This window comes from Nerophis lumbriciformis, linkage group LG02, assembly GCF_033978685.3.
Source record: "Nerophis lumbriciformis linkage group LG02, RoL_Nlum_v2.1, whole genome shotgun sequence".
NCBI classification, from domain to species: Eukaryota; Metazoa; Chordata; class Actinopteri; order Syngnathiformes; family Syngnathidae; genus Nerophis; species Nerophis lumbriciformis.
This window is the reverse complement of record NC_084549.2, coordinates 55,206,931-55,225,000: the sequence shown is the minus strand read 5'-3', so window position 1 is coordinate 55,225,000 and position 18,070 is coordinate 55,206,931. Positions and strand designations below refer to the sequence as shown.

The 18,070-nt window shown below is 39.8% G+C and overlaps 1 protein-coding gene across 2 annotated transcripts in view; it reads left to right on the top strand.

Annotated features, from left to right (window-relative positions):
• Window positions 1–2,054: 2,054 nt before the first annotated feature.
• vps8 (VPS8 subunit of CORVET complex) overlaps window positions 2,055–18,070 on the top strand; it is an 89,056-nt gene continuing 73,040 nt past the window's right edge. Inside the window, exons 1-9 of one of the 2 annotated variants that reach the window (XM_061964890.2) lie at window positions 2,055–2,295; window positions 5,845–5,913; window positions 6,080–6,210; window positions 6,490–6,586; window positions 7,457–7,489; window positions 8,796–8,850; window positions 8,935–9,059; window positions 12,460–12,546; window positions 15,457–15,524. In XM_061964890.2, the coding sequence (XP_061820874.2) occupies window positions 2,224–2,295; window positions 5,845–5,913; window positions 6,080–6,210; window positions 6,490–6,586; window positions 7,457–7,489; window positions 8,796–8,850; window positions 8,935–9,059; window positions 12,460–12,546; window positions 15,457–15,524 (737 nt within the window). In that variant the 5' untranslated portion in view covers window positions 2,055–2,223. The remainder of the gene's footprint in view (window positions 2,296–5,844; window positions 5,914–6,079; window positions 6,211–6,489; window positions 6,587–7,456; window positions 7,490–8,795; window positions 8,851–8,934; window positions 9,060–12,459; window positions 12,547–15,456; window positions 15,525–18,070) is intronic. The other variant, XM_061964882.2, reaches the window with a different exon arrangement.

The window sequence follows — 18,070 nt, the reverse complement described above, 5'->3', positions numbered from 1 at the left end:
CCAAGCAACCCCCCCGTACCAAAAAGCCCTTGATGAAAGCGGATACAATTTCACCCTCACCTATGAACCCACGCCAGGAAACCAACCAAAAAAGAACAGAAAACGAAACGACATCATCTGGTACAACCCCCCATACAGCAAAAACGTCTCAACTAACATTGGACACAAATTCCTCAATCTGATTGACAAACACTTTCCCAAAGACAACACCCTAAGAAAAGTATTCAACAAGAACAACATTAAATTGAGCTACAGCTGTATGAACAATATACGACAAATTATCTCAAACCACAACAAAACAATTGCAAATGAGCCGTCGGCCCCCGGACAGAGCGACTCCAAAACCCACAAAGGCTGCAACTGTCGAAAGAAACCTGATTGCCCTCTCAACGGGGGGCGCTTACAAACATCAGTTGTCTACCAATCTAAGGTAACACGCAAGGACATTAACACATCCGACACATATGTAGGATTAACCGAGGGGGAGTTCAAAACCAGATGGAACAATCACAAGGCTTCTTTCAGGAACCAAAACCTGCGGAATACCACAGAACTCAGCAAACACATTTGGGACCTCAAAGACAATAATGTTGAATATTTAATAACATGGCACATTCTTGCATCCAGCACACCTTACAATAGTGGTAATAAAAGATGCAACCTATGCTTGAAAGAGAAACTGTTTATTATTTACCGTCCAGACCTGTCATCCCTCAACAAGCGCAGCGAAATTGTAACAGCATGCCGCCACAGACGGAAACACCTCCTAGGTAACACATGAGCCAATCACCACGCCCCTACGCCAGCCTGCACCCACCCACTCTGTGCCCTATATAAATCATGGTATGTGAATGCTCCCATTAAAATCTCCTGATGATTGAGGGAACCCCCCTCATGAAACAGGCCTGTAGAGATGAAATAGTCTTGTGATTTTTTTCCCACACATACATATATTGCGCTCTACTACGGTATCGAGCACTATTTTTTGGATAACCTTATTAAGACTCGCTAGCCTCAATATATATGTGTGTGTATATATATATATATATATATATATATATATGTGTGTGTGTATATATATATATATATATATATATATATATATATATATATATATATATATATATATATATATATATATATATATATATCCAATGATCCCACATTCGCTACATGTAGCCCCTCTGGTGGTGGACTTAGAGCAGAAAAGGGTGGTGGTGATAGATTTGGCAATCCCAGCAGACGCCAACATCAGGAAGAAGGAAACTTGAGAAGTACCAAGGGTTGAAAGAGCAGTTGGAACGGATGTGGTAGGTCAAAGCTAGCGTGGTCCCCGTGGTAGTGGGAGCGCTCGGAGCAGTAACCCCCAAACTGGGAGAGTGGCTCCAACAGATCCCAGGAACAACATCTGAAGCCTCAGTCCAGAAGAGTGCAATCCTACGAACAGCCAAGATACTGCGCAGAACCCTCAAACTCCCAGGCCTCTGATATAGGACCCAAGCTTGAGGATGACACAGATTCCTTCTCACCACCGGGTGAGAAGGAATATAAATAAATACATTAAAAAAACGATGGGAAAATACATATTTGACAAGATGATTTGCCTGAGCGGCTAGGAGACACAGAGAAACAAGCGGTAGAAAATGGGTTAGAAAGGACAGATTTAAAAAAATAATTTAACAACAAATTGGTATTCTTTTTTTACTTGGGACTTCCCGCGGGCCGGATCCGGCTTGGCTGTACACCATTGTTTCCACTTACGGGAAGAAGTCACGTGACTGAATACAAGCAATTACACGTTCTGAAGATGAAGGGTTTAGAGCTATTTGAAAAAAGTTAGTTGCGATGAGGTGGCGACTTGTCCAGGGTGTACACAGCCTTCTGCCCATGTGCAGCTGAGATAGGCTCCAGCACCCCCCGCGACCCCAAAGGGTACAAGCGGTAAGTAATGGATGGATGAATAGTTGCCTACCAAACGCTGATTAACTAAAGTAATAGTGTTTTTCCGGGCCAACTGGTGGCGGTAATGCGCCTCTAACAGAAGGAGAAGAAGAAGACGAAGAAGAAATAGTCGTAGAAGAAGAAAAAAAAAAACGAAGAAGAAGGCAGTAACGCGATATAAGTAAACTCCCCCAATAAATTCAGTACAGCTCAGCGAAGAGGATTCGTATAAGAAATAACAAAATGTAAACAGACATTTCCCCCTTGAAACACACCATAAACATGTCGGAGTATTTAAACGCTTGCGGTTTGCTCGGTTCTTCGCCGCAGCTAGAACTGATGGATGAGGAAACGGTGAGACATGTTTTCATATAATGTATTCCTCTGTCATGAAGTGCAAACTGGTTGTTTTTGTTTGTTTATGTATAGAATTATTTGGTGTTGTATTGATGATTTGACAGTTATGAACAAAAACATGTTGATTCTAAAGTAAATTTCATTTCAGCCCGTCTGTCTTAATGACACTAAAAAAACAGCTTCCTCTTTAGCAACAAACGTACTGTACATAAACACTTACAGTTTAAGTAAGGAAACGGGTACAACTGTGAATATTCATTACAATATTTATAATTATATGTACAGTATAGTGTTTGTGTCTGTGTGTATGCAGGGCCGTCGTATGGGCAGGGTAAAGAGATGAACGTTCTAAATTATAATTTCCACAAGGTGCAAAACGCGAAGCGAAACGTAACCGCCACATTCTGTTGTGGCTCCGCCAAACAGCAAAATATACTTTTTTTTTTGCGAGAGCTCGCGAATCCGCGCACAATCATCATGTGATGAAGTAAACACTGCGGGACGTCTCGAGCTTTGCCGTCCATCAGTACCCAGAGGTGGGCGTGTCTGTGACGGCAGTGACTTGACTGGTAAAAAAGACAACAGGTTTGCCTTGCAAAAAGACAACACAAAAGTAACATAATCCCCGGCTAGAGTTGGAGGCACACACAACTCCCACGAACCAAGCCCCTGCATTACTGCCCCATATCAGCTGGAATTTGACACAGTGCCCCATATGTGCACTTAGCTGCCTGGGATATGCCTGTATGTAATTCGTTAATTTTGGACCTTCAGAATCAGCACTAGGGTCAACAATGTGAAATTACATGAAAATCTTTGACAAGTTGATTTCATGTCTGTCCCCACCCATTAGGACATTTTAAAAGTATAAAATATAGTCGAGCAATTTTATTTTGAAAGTAAACCAGATACGTTATTTTGTGTTTGTGCATGACTTCCTGTCCAACACAAGCAGCTTGTAGCTAAATCAATTTAGATGCTCTGTGTATATTTAGCGCATGGCGTTGTCGTACCGCAGACAGTGGAAATGGACACAGACTTGAATAAAAACGGAAAGAGTCCATAGCTGTGGCTATTACGCGTTGCTGTCGCGACACATCCTGAGAAAACCAGGGGTAAAGGCCCACAGCCCACCAGGGCCCACACACAGCCCCCAGTAGCCTCTATGACAACATGTTTATGCATACACTGAACTAATATATATTAAACTAATGTATCTGAATTAAAACAAAGCCACAAGTCATACTAGATTCAAATGTTATTAACTTCCATAAATCCGTTGACCCCTTCTTAAAAATGGTTCTTACCGCCATGGTTCTTCCTCAACAGAATAAAGTGAGCGCCAACGAACTTCCGCAGGGTTAGGATGTAGGGTTAGGTTTTTTTTTATGTAAAACAACAAGAGCAAAAAACAAAACACAGCCAAATATATCTAGCTTCTATCGAGGTTCCTTAAAAAGACACTAACTCGTTCATGTTAGTTTTTGTCTGGAAAAAGAGGAGCGATGACGCCACCCAGTATTTATTACACTGAATAAAAATATAGACGCAACACTTTTGCTTTTGCTCCCATTTTTCAAGATTTATGGGTTGTACTTGTATAGCGCTTTTCTACCTTCAAGGTACTCAAAGCGCTTTGACACTACTTCCACATTTACCCATTCACACACACATTCACACACTGATGGAGGGAGCTGCCATGCAAGGCGCTAACCAGCACCCATCAGGAGCAAGGGTGAAGTGTCTTTTAAACCAATAGATCTCAATATTTTACTACATACACAAAACACCTATTTGTTTCAAATATTGTTCACAAATCTGTCTAAATTAGTGTTAGTGAGCACTTCTTCTTTGCTAAAATAATCCATCCCACTTTAGGGGTGTGGCATATCAATATGCTGATTAAACAGCATGAGTAGTGCACAGGTGTGCCTTGGACTGCCCATAATAAAAGGCCACGCTGAAATGTGCAATTTTGTTTTATTGGGGGTCTACGGGGGTCAGAAAAGCAGTCAGTATCTGGTGTGACCACCATTTGCCTCACGCAGTGCAACACATCTTCTTTGCATAGAGTTGTGGAATGTTGGTCCACTCCTCTTCAATGACTGTGCCAAATTGCTGGATTTTATCAGGAACTGGAATACGCTGTCGTATATGCCAATCCACGGCTTCCGAAACACGCTCAATAGGTGACATGTCCAGATCCTTGCAACATGGGGCCGTGCATTGTCATGCTGCAACATGAGATGATAGTTTCGGGTAAATGGCACAACAATGGGCCTCAGGATCTCGTCATGGTATCTGTGTGCATTCAAAATGCGATCAATAAAATGCACGTGCGTTTTATATAACATATGCCTGCCCATACCATAACCCCACCCCCACCATGGCCTATTCAATTCACAACAATTACATCAGCAAACCGCCCTCCCACATGATGCTACAAATGCCATCTGCCCTAAACAGTGAAAACCGAGATTCATCCTCAACGTGCCAGATGCAATCAAATGTGAACATTTGCCCACTCAAGTCGACTACGATGACAAACTGCAGTTAGGTCGAGGACCCGATAAGGACGACGAGCATGTAGATGAACTTCCCTGAGACGGTTTCTCACGGTTTGTGTAGAAATACTTTGGTTATACAATCGTATTGTTGCAGCAGCTGTCTGGGTGGCTGGTCTCAGATGATCATAGAGGCGCACCAGCTGGATGTGGAGGTCCTGGGCTGGTGTTGTTACACGTGGTCTGCTGTTGTGAAGTCGGTTGGATGTACTGCCAAATTCTCTGAAACGCCTTTGGAGACGGCTGATGGTAGAGAAATGAACATTCAATTCACGGGCAACAGCTCTGGTTGACATTTCTGCAGTCAAACAAGCAACAAACTCTGTGTGATAAAACTGCACATTTCAGAGTGGCCTTTTATTGTGGACAGCCAAAGGTACACCTGTGCAATAATCATGCTGTTTAATTAACATATTGATATGCCACACTTGTGACTGAGGTGGGATGGATTATTTTGGCAAAGAAGAAATGCTCACTAACACAGATTCAGACAGATTGGTGAACAATATTGGAGATGAATATGTATTTTGTGTATATAGTAAAAGTTTCAGATCCTTGAATTCAACTCGTGAAAAATGGGAGCAAAAACAAAAGTGTTGTGTTTATATTTTTGTTCAGTGTATAAACAAATTGGCAATAAATTTTACCATACATTTTTGTTGACGACATTGACTAATCGTTGCACTCCTAATATATATGATAATATGATATAATGATTTCATTATTTTTAGAATGTGCCAAGGTTCCCATGGGCCACACTTTGGACACCCTGGGCTAAGCTATTTATAATATATTGATTAGCTTTCCTACTTGTATAGTCCCATATACTGTACATGCATGACCACATTTACTTCACAAAAAAGTCACAAAAGCAAGAAAAAAGTCCAGTCAATGGAAACAAATCTGAAACAAAAAAAGGTTATAGAGGCTGTCAGTTGAAAAGGTGGCAGTAATTATGATTTCCCCATGTTTTTTTTCTTAGATTGACGATAAGGAATTTGACATTCCCCAAGTAGACACACCTCCTACCTTGGAAAGCATCCTCAATGAGGTCAAGTATATCTTTCATTTTTATATATTTGTTTAAACCTGTTCTTAATCAGATCTTCTGACTGTCTGACAAAAAATGTCAATGATTATGTATCCCAAACATAAAACCATGTTTGTCATCCTGATTGTGACTTTTTATTATTTTGTTTTTTCCTATGTGACTGCAGATGGAGGATGAAGAGGAAGCATTTGTGCTGGAAGATACTTGTGTGCTGAATACTGAAAACATTGACTCTCACTCCTGTGATACTGCTTCTCTTGCCAGCTCAGACAGCGGGGACCCGTCACACCTCAAACGGCAAGCGGGCACTCACACACATGCTCACACGCTAATGTATTTTTCTATTATGTGCTTAAGAGTTTAAGTTGGTTGAGTTTTGTGACACTACTCAAGTAGAATACTTTATTTTATTTATTTTTTGTTATCACAATAATATTGTCTAATATAAACACATGTACCGGTAGTACTACTGTACAAACTATGTGTAAAAAAACCAAACAAATCTAGTATCACATTTAAAAGAAATCGTCACTATTTTGAGATGTCCATGGTAACATATTTTTTGTATGTTTGAAGGAAGAAGAGGGCACTGGATTTGAAAGCGGCAGTTCATGAATCTGTTCTTCAACACAGCACTCTTCAGGGCATCTCTGCACAGATTGCCTCGGCTGCTGTAATTTTTACACACACATTTATTCATACAAGATTTTATCTTGTGAATGAAAACTGTTGCATATAAAAAATATAGATAACATATATATGACACATGTAAAACAGGTACAATATACAATGCATACAATATGATGGCAGCACGGTGGAAGAGGGGTTAGTGCATCTGCCTCACAATCGGAAGGTCCTGAGTAGTCTTGGGTTCAATCCCGGGCTGGGTTTACATGTTCTCCCCGTGACTGTGTGGGTTCCCTCCGGGTACTCCGGCTTCCTCCCACTTCCAAAGACATGCACCTGGGGATAAGTTGATTGGCAACACTAAATTGGCCCTAGTGTGTGAATGTGAGTGTGAATGTTGTCTGTCTATCTGTGTTGGCCCTGCGATGAGGTGGCGACTTGTCCAGGGTGTACCCCGCCTTCCGCCCGATTGTAGCTGAGATAGGCTCCAGCGCCCCCCCGCCACCCCGAAGGGAATAAGCAGTAGAAAATGGATGGATGGATGGATGGATGATGGTTGGTAACTTCAAAACGTGATAGTCATATGTTTTTCTTAGTCTCAAGATTATGCTGCATATGAAAAATTATAGATTTATATGTATCAATCCTAATTACATGCCTATTAATTCTGAGTATAAGCTATCTCAAGGCACTTACTAAAGTCAAGTCAACCAATCAAAGTCAAAACCATGCTCCCCAATCCTGAAAGTAACACATCTAAAATCAAGTGCTTCAGTGAAGGAGGCATGGAGAAAGATTGGACCAGTTTTTAGCACCAACCAGTGATAGGAAAATAAGACATTTATCAGGAAAAATTAAATAGTAGGTAATTCCAATTTTGTCAATGTAACATAATTAATGTTTCTTTTTTCAACAGGACAAAGTGGATGCTGGATTACCAACTGCCATAGTAAGCTTTGGTTTTATTAAAAAACAGACATTATAAAAGTACATAAGAACATGTAAGATTTTGTTAAATGGAAGGCCCACTGAATATTCTGCATCAAAATAGATATTTTCCGAGTAATGGGTGATTAATGGGAAAATACTTTGGTATTATTTTGTTTTTTCACAGCTAAATGTCAAGCAGCTTAATTAGATTTCACCTCATTATTAGAACCTGCTTTGCTCTTTTACTGTTTTGTTTTTCATGGTACATATACAGTACCGTATTCTAAACCTTTGCAAGATGGCGGATGGGAGGGATTGGTATCAAATTTGGTACTTTTATAGGTAATGAACATAAAATCAAACATATTTCAAAACTTTTGTTGTCCAGCACAGCTGAGTTCAAACATTTGGTGGGAAATCAGGTGTATTCATAGCAGACTACTTCTAGGTAATACTGTAATGTTCCATGCCAACAAAGCAAGCATGCCTGATTGAAAGTTTTCAGAAGCAAAGTTTCACTTTTCATAATGCACTACATCAATGCTAATTGATGTAGGACAATTGGACAATTGGAAATGCCATATACTGTACATGCTACTGATTACCATTGGTGAAATTCCGCGGCAATTATAACACCTCTGAATTTGGTAATGAAAACTTAAACTAAAATGCACTTTACTTACAGTACAAAAAACAAACACAACAAAATAGGACGCTAAGCGAAGCTTGGACTAACTAGGGCAGACCTGGAGAGTTGTGAGTTGAAATTGTATTATTATACAAATTAACATTTATTACCACATGAACACACACCAAACTGGTACTGGTATCAATTCTCAGGTACCGGAATTGGCATCGTATCGGTTCAGATGTGAACAGTATCCATCTCTAGCCCATGATTTACAGTATAGTTGTCTACATAGTCTATTATGCATTTGCAAATTATATATTGTAGTTCCAGATTAGAGAACCAGCCCCTATGTGAAACAGCTTTAGGAAGATGCTACTAAAAAACTGAAGAGATCAAATTTATCCCAAATGAGTAAACACTCGGTAACCATGAAATCCTGAGCTGAAACTAGACAGCTGGCTCTTTGTTGTGTAAATATGTAGTTGTTCAGCAATATTTTGTAGATATCAGGGGTAATAATTAAGCAATACAATTGTTTGTTCGACATACATTCAGCACAATATCGAATACCAATACCAATTTCTCCAGAGTTTTCTTTTTAGTATGCTGCTTTTTGTATTTTGTGATAAGCTTTTGCTTTCATTTTGTGACTTTCTAGACCTTAAGTAGTTATGTATTTACATCTTCTCTTCAGACAGTTGCAGGTGTGATTGTTGTGGGGACATCTCATGGTCTTGCTTTGGTTTTTGGTAAGACATGTCGTGTCGACCTTTTTTTATTTATTCCAGAGTCTGGCTTTAATGATGCATTTCTTCTTTAATTATCCTCTCTAGATACCAACCAAGCTTTACGGCTCTGTCTTAATAACAAAATAACTGGAGCGGAGTTTGGAGCTATTTCTGCCCTCAGCATCAACAATGACTGCTCAAGACTTCTCTGCGGATTTGCCAAAGGGCAGGTACTATCCAAACCACTTGGGATTTTTTTTTTGAGATTGTCAAAACAGGTGCGTTTTGACTGTGGATTTTCAGTTCAGTTAAAGTTCAGTTTCAGTTTATTTCGAACATGCATACGATACAATGTAATGTATCACATATTTCCAGTTGTTTCATTACAGCACGTCCGAAAAGGAGTAGGAAGAAGCAGAGCTTATTTAATCCTACCCCTTTTCATATAATAGCAATTGTATCCCATGTCTTTGTTCTCTGTTTGTAACAGAACAGTGAATAAATAAATAATATGCCATAAGTAAGTAAACAAGTATTAAATACATAGATAATCATTATCTAAAAAAAAATGGTTTTAATATGTTTATCATAATTGTTGTTTTTTGTACTTTGTAAGCACTTGTAGTTTGAACAGTATCTTAAACTGAATACTATTGGTGCTTTGTTTGATTTATTTGCTTAATCCATTCCATAATTTAATTCCACATATGGATATACTAAATGTCTTATGTGTTGTACACGCATACAAATGTTTTAAATTAGATTTTCCTCTAAAGTTATATTTCTACTCTTTAGTTGAAAATAATTGTTGAACATTCTTGGGTAGTAGGTTATAGTTTGCTTTGTACATAATTTTAGCTTGATCTTTTTTGTAACACGGTTAGTGAATGAAGCGCACATTTTTAGTTGTTTCCCCATATTTCTACACAGTAACTCAGATATTGTAACACTAGTGAGCAGTAGAGAATATGAAGTGATTTTTGGTCCAATACATATTTTGCTTTATTCATTATTGACGTGTTTCTTGCTACTTTACGTTGAATTTTTTTACATGAGGTTTCTAGTTCATTTTATCACCCAAAAATGAGTTTCTTTTACCCTTTCAATGTCTACTCCGTCTATTTGTATTTGTGTTTTACTTTCCCTTCTACTGTTATCGAATAGCTTTATTTTAGCTTCACTGAAATTTAAAGATAGTCTGTTTTTGTCAAACCATCTTTTAAATGTGTTAATTTCTTCTGTTATTTTTTTTTGTATTAGTTTCTGTATGTTCTCTCCTGAACAAAACACAGTTGTATCATCTGCAAATAATACTACTAACTGTAAGTCCTTTGTAACTTTACAAATGTCATTTATATAAAGACTGAACAATTTTGGTCCCAGTATTGATCCCTGAGGTACACCACAAGACATTTTTAGTGTTCGCCTATCTTCATGTATTGCTTCCTGTTGGTTAAGTAGTTTCTTACCCAGTTCAAGACCAACCCTCTGATGCCATACCATTCTAAATTGTTTATTAAGATACTGTGATTGATTTTGTCAAATGTTTTTTCTATCTATTGCATTGGTAATCTCTTCCGTTATTTCGATTAATGCCATTGATGTAGAAATGTTGGCTCTGTATCCGTATTGGTTATCTTTGTGTGTTTCATTTTTATTTACTAATTTGTCCAATCTGTTGTTAAACAGTTTTTCAATAATTTTAGAAAATTGTGGAAGTAGAGAAACATGTTTGTAGTTTGTAAACTGGTGTTTGTCGCCAGTCTAATAAATTGGTTTGAATTTTGCTATTTTAATTTTATCTTGGAATTTGCCTGTTTGAAATGATAGGTTGCTGATGTATGTTAAAGGTTGTGAAATCTCTTCAATAACCTTTTTTGTCATTTCCATATCACTTCCGTTAAGATCAGTTGAGGTCTTGGATTTACATTTTTTCACAATATTAATCATCAGATTATTTCTTCTTGTCACACCATCGAGGAACATCCAGTGGGGACTTCTATCTATAGTGTCATTGAAGTTATTGAAGCTTTCAACTACTTTGTTCATATCGTCATTTTTTACATTTCTATCTGATAAGTATTTAGGATAATCCTTTTTAGCACCATTTTTAATAATGCCCCATGTTGCTCTCAAATTGTTTTTGTTCCGGTCCAATAATTGACTGTAATATTATTTTCTCCTTTTTTGTAGTATACCAGTTAGCTTGTTCTTATATGTTTTGTACTTGTTTTCTGCCTTTGTAGATCTTTGTGTTATAAATGTTCTATATACCGGTAATGTATTATTCTTGTTGCAAGCATTTTCAGTCCTTTTGTCATCCATGGTTGATGGTTTTTATTTTGCTTCTTACTAAATTGTTTCAATGGACAGTGTTTTGTCATAAAGCATCTCAAAAGTATTAAAAAAGATACCTTATGCATCATCTATCAATCAATCAATGTTTACTTATATAGCCCTAAATCACGAGTGTCTCAAAGGGCTGCACAAGCCACAACGACATCTTTGGCTCAGATCCAACATCAGGGCAAGAAAAAACTCAACCCAATGGGATGACAATGAGAAACCTTGAAGGGGACCGCAGATGTGGGGACACAATTAATCGTTAAAAGATAGTGATCTTAATTCACTTTTGCGCGCAATTTCCACTTGCTGTAATATAAACAAACTTAGCATTGTACACTGTAAAATGTGGTTTTAATGAGCTCACTTAAACTGATGCCAATAGTAGAAAGTAGGGATGTGTACCGTTCACATTTGAACAGATACGGTACCAATTCCCGGTATGTGGAAATTGATAGCGGTACTCAACGGTACCAATTTTAGATATTTTTGTGTGTGTTAATAAATATTAATTGTTTTTGATTATAATATCCGTTTTTTTTATTGCAACGTGTGTAAATGAGCTGGTTATGATAATTCCTGTCCAGTTGTTATATCTTGTTTTATTACCACATTTCCGACTCGTTTGCAAGTATGACACTAAGTTGCAATTACAATTGCAAGTCCAAGACATGAGATAGCACTAGTGGATAGTTTATGGTGTGTTTTTTTGTTTCTTTGTTGTTGCGCCCTAAAAAGTGTTAATATTCTAAGTATTTTACTTATTTAAACACACCGGCTGTTTGACTGTAATGTGCATTTTAGTTGATTGCTCACATAGGGATGCTTTACTGACCTATGCCCTGAGAGCTGCACACTGCTCCTCAAGTGGAAGGGGTAAATGCAAAGACAAATTCCACTATACATTGAATATATGTAATAATTGACCACCATTTGTCGTGATTAACAAGCCTACCTCTTGCAACTGTACTCGGGCCAAGGAAGTGGACGCGCTTGAGTCCAACACGAAGCACTCACATTAGTCAAACAATGCAGACTTTAGGTGATTTTTAAAATGACTGCACCCTCATTTCACAAACCAGATAGATAAGTGCTGTTTTTATGTGACATAAGATTCTAGAAAAACATGTGGTCAAAGATCATATTGGTACTATATTATAGTTATATTGTTTGCCTAACTAATATTTAGCAGTGACAGTACACCATCTGTGAAATATTATCGATGGTTCCACATTCAGTCCTTTTAATAACCTAATTTCTTGGTTTGTTTGTCCCTCTTAATTTTAGATTACTATGTGGGATCTTGCCAATGGGAAACTTCTTAGAACTATCACTGATGCACACCCTCCAGGGACAGCAATTCTGCATGTGAAGGTATGTCAAATCCTCTACAGCAGTGATTCTCAATCTGTGGTACGCGGGCTCCATCTCGTGGTACGCCAAAACATTTCTTGATTAATGTACAGTGTTTTATTTTCCTATATTCAAACACAGTGTTAATGTTCAAACTGTGTGCAATGTTACAGTGGCTGAATATATTAAATGTACTTGTAAATTCAACCTCTGACTTGTTTTTAATTAATACTTTGGCCTACTACGGTATTTTAATGTTGGTCATTATGGTGATACTTGAAGAGCCAAGTGTTTTTTGAGGTGGTACTTTTTTGAAAAAAGTTTGAGAACCTCTGCTCTACAACAAGTTAAAATGTTAATAAAAGTGTATGGCTGGTTTTCAGGATTAGATGATTTTGACCTTGTGTGCATGGCAGCACGGTGACACTGATTAGTGCTCGTGCCTCATAGAGAGAAGGTCCTGTGTTCGATTTCCGGGCTCAGGGTCTTCTGTGCATGCTCTCCCCATGACTGTGTGGGTTCTCTCCGGGTACCCTGGCTTCCTCACACATTCAAAGACATGTACCTGGAGATAAGCTGATTGGTGACACTAAATTGGCTCTAGTGGGTGAATGTAAGTGTTTTTGTTGGCCCTGCGATAAGGTGGCGACTTGGCTCCAGCAACAGCGCCAACCCGAGAGGTAAAAAATAGATGGATGGACCTGGTGTGCATAATAGGACTACAGACAAGCCTACAAGCCGAACATTTATCTAACGATTGTCTTGTTTGCCCCCAGTGGAACAACCCACTCTATGCTCCCCCAAAGAAGTCAAGTCAGTCAGCTTTAACACTGTTTAATGCATTGTGACGCTACCACAATGAAAGAAGAAATTTGTGTCATCTCTCGTAAAAGTAGCCGATACTGAACAAAACGCATTCTAGCGCATATTTAATTAACTCAAAAGTACATATGTGACCATTGTTTTTATATATTCGAGGATGCTGAGCTTCCCTTACAGTCTTAAAGCAATTGCCATTGGCACATACCCATATTCCAGCCTCTGGCATGTTAAAACAAGGCGGGTAAGGGAAGTCGGCAAGGGTGGCATCTCAGTCTTACCGCCGAAACTGGCCCTCATTCAATTTCTCATTGAATGAGAAGGTGTGTCCAAACTCCAGCCTCTGGCATGTTAAAACAAGGCGGGTAAGGGAAGTCGGCAAGGGTGGCATCTCAGTCTTACCGCCGAAACTGGCCCTCATTCAATTTCTCATTGAATGAGAAGGTGTGTCCAAACTTTTGGCCTGTACTGTATATTGTTGATGTATATGCTGTATTATTGGCTGTACAGATTTACTTTAAAAGAGAAGTTTGCGATATTCTCTTATGATCGTATTTGTATTTGACTTTATTAAACGTTTGGGGAGAATTTTATTAAAACAGAACCAGTTTTCTTTTAAGTAATATAAAAAATTATCAGAACTGTTATTTATTTTATGGAGGAATGTAGTTAATCGTAGAACTGGCACCCAATGTTATTAAAAAAAGTGTTGATTTTGATTCAAGAATCAACTTTGTCTCTTCACCCCCGGAGCTGTGCCGCTTCTGGCTGCGACTGCTGTTCGCTGCTGCCCCGTTGCAAGTCTCGAGTTTGTATGTCATAATGTGTGCTTATTCTTTCTGAGGTTTTTTTCCTAGTGCCACACTGCACCCCCTACCGGACCACAGTTTGGGAATAGTTTTTTTTCCTCCCACCTCCATCCTCATGTTTTCTTTTTCCCATCTTCTACAGGGTGCCACCCATCTTGTATTATTCTTGTAAGTTAAGTGATTTTAACCAATTTTTGGGTGGTTCTTTTTAATTCTAATTACATGTTTCCATCCTTATTAAGATGGAGTAATTAATTGTGTCAATGGATGCACTATAATAAAACCGGACCAGTCAAGAAACAAAACTTTTGTCAAATCGTAATTATAATAACGTACATTCATATAGCACTTTTCTGGAGGCAGATATGCTGAAGGCTCTGTCCTCAAAACCTTGTAATTTGATGTGAGTGATTGACAGAAGACCCATGCTGGAGTACAGCAAATTTCAGGATGGAGTGCGTTGATGATGGAGGTCGTACAAGTAGGGGGCAGTGAGTGCGTGCAGGGATTTATATGTGAAGAGAAAGATTTTGTAAGTGATGCGGGACTTGACATGGGAAGCCAGTGGAGACGGATGAATGTTGAGGTGATGTGACATGAATTTTGCACTTACTTGAATTGGTCCTGGGCTGGCTTTGCTGGAAACCCTAAACAATACTCTATGGCAGTAATCCAGCCGGGAGTAATTGGAAACAAGAATTTGTGTTTTTGCTACAGAGTCTGAGAGTCAGATGAGACGAGAGATTGTAAAAGGCAGATATGACTGATTTGGTGTGTGACGCCAGGTTTTCGAAATTCATCAGATGATTTTATTTAACACCTGTCAATGTGGAGTTTTTCTATCTACCGGAGTAGCCGCATGAGACACATGACCATGAATGTGTTTTTTTTACCATTTAGTTTGAGTAGGTTGGTTGTCACCTAGGTTTTCATTGCTGAAGGCAGTTGACCAGAGAAGATGGTGAGGTGCTGTGACTTAACAATCCTTAACTGCGAATGAGGCAAACATTTGGGTTTAATGTCCATCCATCCATCCATTTTCTACTGCTTGTCCCTTACGGGGTTGCGGGGGGTGCTGGAGCCAATCTCGGCTACATTCGGGCGGAAGGCGGGATAGACCCTGGACAAGTCGCCACGCAGGGCTAACACAGATAGACAGACAACATTCACACTCACATTCACACACTGGGGCCAATTTAGTGTTGCCAATAAACCTATCCCCAGGTGCATGTCTTTGAAGGTTAGTTTAATGTATTTTTAAATAATCCTGTAATTTTTTTCTCTCCGATTTTTATGTTTCAAGTTCACAGCCGACCCAACTCTTGCAGTGTGCAGTGACAGTGGTGGATCTGTTTTTGAGCTGACTTTCAGGTAAACTATGTTTTATTGAACGCTACTTGCTGCCTATGTATTTTTCATGTAAATAACACCATTTTGTCAGGTTTATTTATGACTCAAACTCTTTTAATGCATGCACACACTTGGTTTCACTTTACACCTGATGTCCAGCACTTTCAGCTCGTGTGAGCGCTTTTATCTGCAGTCAAATTCAGTACACCTTTGATTGGAACAATTGGACAAGGTGGGCCAGGGAGCGTTACAATTAATTATCCATGTGTACACTGTTGCAGTGTCATAGTGACTGTAATGTCATAGCTTCTCGTCAGTTTTGAATATGTAATTCGATCACTCCTCTTGTGAGTTATTTATGACAGTTGCCACAGTGCACAACAGAAAAACAAAACAACTGGAAATACAAACAATTTGGTTTATGATACAATGTGTGTCCATAGTCTGAATGTGCACCGTATGAAACATAAGACTTCCAATGCAGGTTGTCAGGTTTCATCACGTCCTGGTGTGGACATGATGACGAGAACTGATGTTTTCAAATAGGAATTGTTGCAATGGTGAGTAAAATATGACAGAAGACACAGTAAAAACTGTAATTAGGCCTTAAACCCATTAGGTGGCAACAAAGAACATTAGATCACTCCAAAAGCGCAATGTTAACGTGACGGAACAAGCGTAAAGGCTGGAATATACTTTTGCATCACATAGTTTGTGTCCTCCTAGTTCTTTCATGGGGGATGGCGCCAGGTGTGTAATTCTCTTCCAAAACACTAAGGAGCAGTGTCTCCAAAAGGAACAACCACAATCGCCGTTGACTAGATATTTACCTTCTTGTAAAGAGTGGCAACAACCACAATAGACATATTTGTCTACACTGGAGCTAATCATTCAGAATAATTAGTTTACTTTTAATGGACGTTTTACTCATAAACCAGAGGAAAATACGTTTGTGAAGATGGACTGTGCAACTTCTGAACATGTCGCGGCAGAGGACGCTATTATTATTTGCAACGCTATTCGGCTGTTCGGAACAAGAGAGAGCTACGTAATTGAAAATAAACAAAACTGTTAAATTATTATTATGACGACATGCTGGTGTTAATGCTCCAGCACAATGTGGCTATCGCCGAAGATAGGGAGAAGTTCTGGCAAGCAGAAGCTAAACACCTTAAGTCCGCGGCCTTTAACGACAACATGAGCCGTGTCTTCAGTCTGCTGCGCCAAGCCCGTAATGGCCTATGCATCAAGACAGCCCTGGTAAAAGATTCTGATGGCAGTCTCATAACAACTGAAGCAAACTGTCTTGGACGATGGAAAGAGCACTTCAGCCTCCTTCTGCAGCACAGTACCACCCCAGGTGATACCACCACCCAAGCTCCCGCTAACGCTGCAGCCCTTAGGGACGTCTGCTTTACAAACCCTTTGACACCCAAGGAAGTCAGAGCCGCTCTGAAGAAACTTCACAGGAAAGCGCATCTGTGCAACAAATGCTGAGACAGTAAAATCAGGTGGTGAGAGCATTGTCGAGTTGCTTGCCCACATATTCAATCAGGTGTGGGACACTGAAAGGCTTCCCAGCAACTGAACCAGAGGAGTCATCTTATCCCTCTGAAAACGTAAGGGTGACAGGCTCGTCGGCAACAACCACAGAGGCATCACCCTACTTTGCATTACCGGCAAGCTCTTTACCAGGATCTTGCTAACTTGTGCTCTCCCAGCCATCAAAAGCAGCCGCTGTCCCCGAGCAGGCTGGCTTCATGCCTAATCACTCCACAACAGACCACATCTCTGCTGTTCGTCTGCTGATAGAGAAGACCTATAAATTCCGTAAAGACCGCCATCTCTACATCGGGTTCATAGATCTGAAGGCTGCCTTTAACACCAACTGCCGGCCTTCACTGTGGGGTATCCTTCTGACCATTGGAGCACTGTCTAAGATTGTTTCCCTGTTCAAGCTACTTTACAGGAACGCACAGAGTGGTGTCCGCATTAACGGCAGATACTTTGCGTTTGCCTGGGCCATGTGGCTGCTCCTGACCTCTTTAACTGGATCATTGACCACCTAATGTCCAGAGTTTGTGAGTGGATCCCCAAACTGTCCTTTGGCATCTACCACCTAACCGACCTGGAGTATGCGGACGACACCACCTTCTCAGCACATCCTACAGCCAGCTGAGAGACGCTCTGGGCATATACAGTGAAGAGGCAGCGAAGCTTGGCCTCCATTGAGATGGACGAAAACCAAGTTCATGTATGTTGGTGATGGACCAGCTCCACCTCCCCTGCGGGTTGGTAACACAATTGTAGAGCCTGTCAAGAAATTTGTGTACCTGGGGTCCATAGTGATGGACAACAGGGACCTAAAACCAGAGATCATCCTCAGAAGAGCCATAGATGCATCAGCTCTGCAGTCTCTCTGGAAACCACTCTGGCGACACCAGACCATCTCACGCAAGACGAAGCTCCGAATTTACAACTCTGCGGTACTCTCCATCCTGCTTTATGCCTCGGAGACTTGGCCCCTTAATAGGGCTCTGGCGGCAAGACTCGATGACTTTGATAGG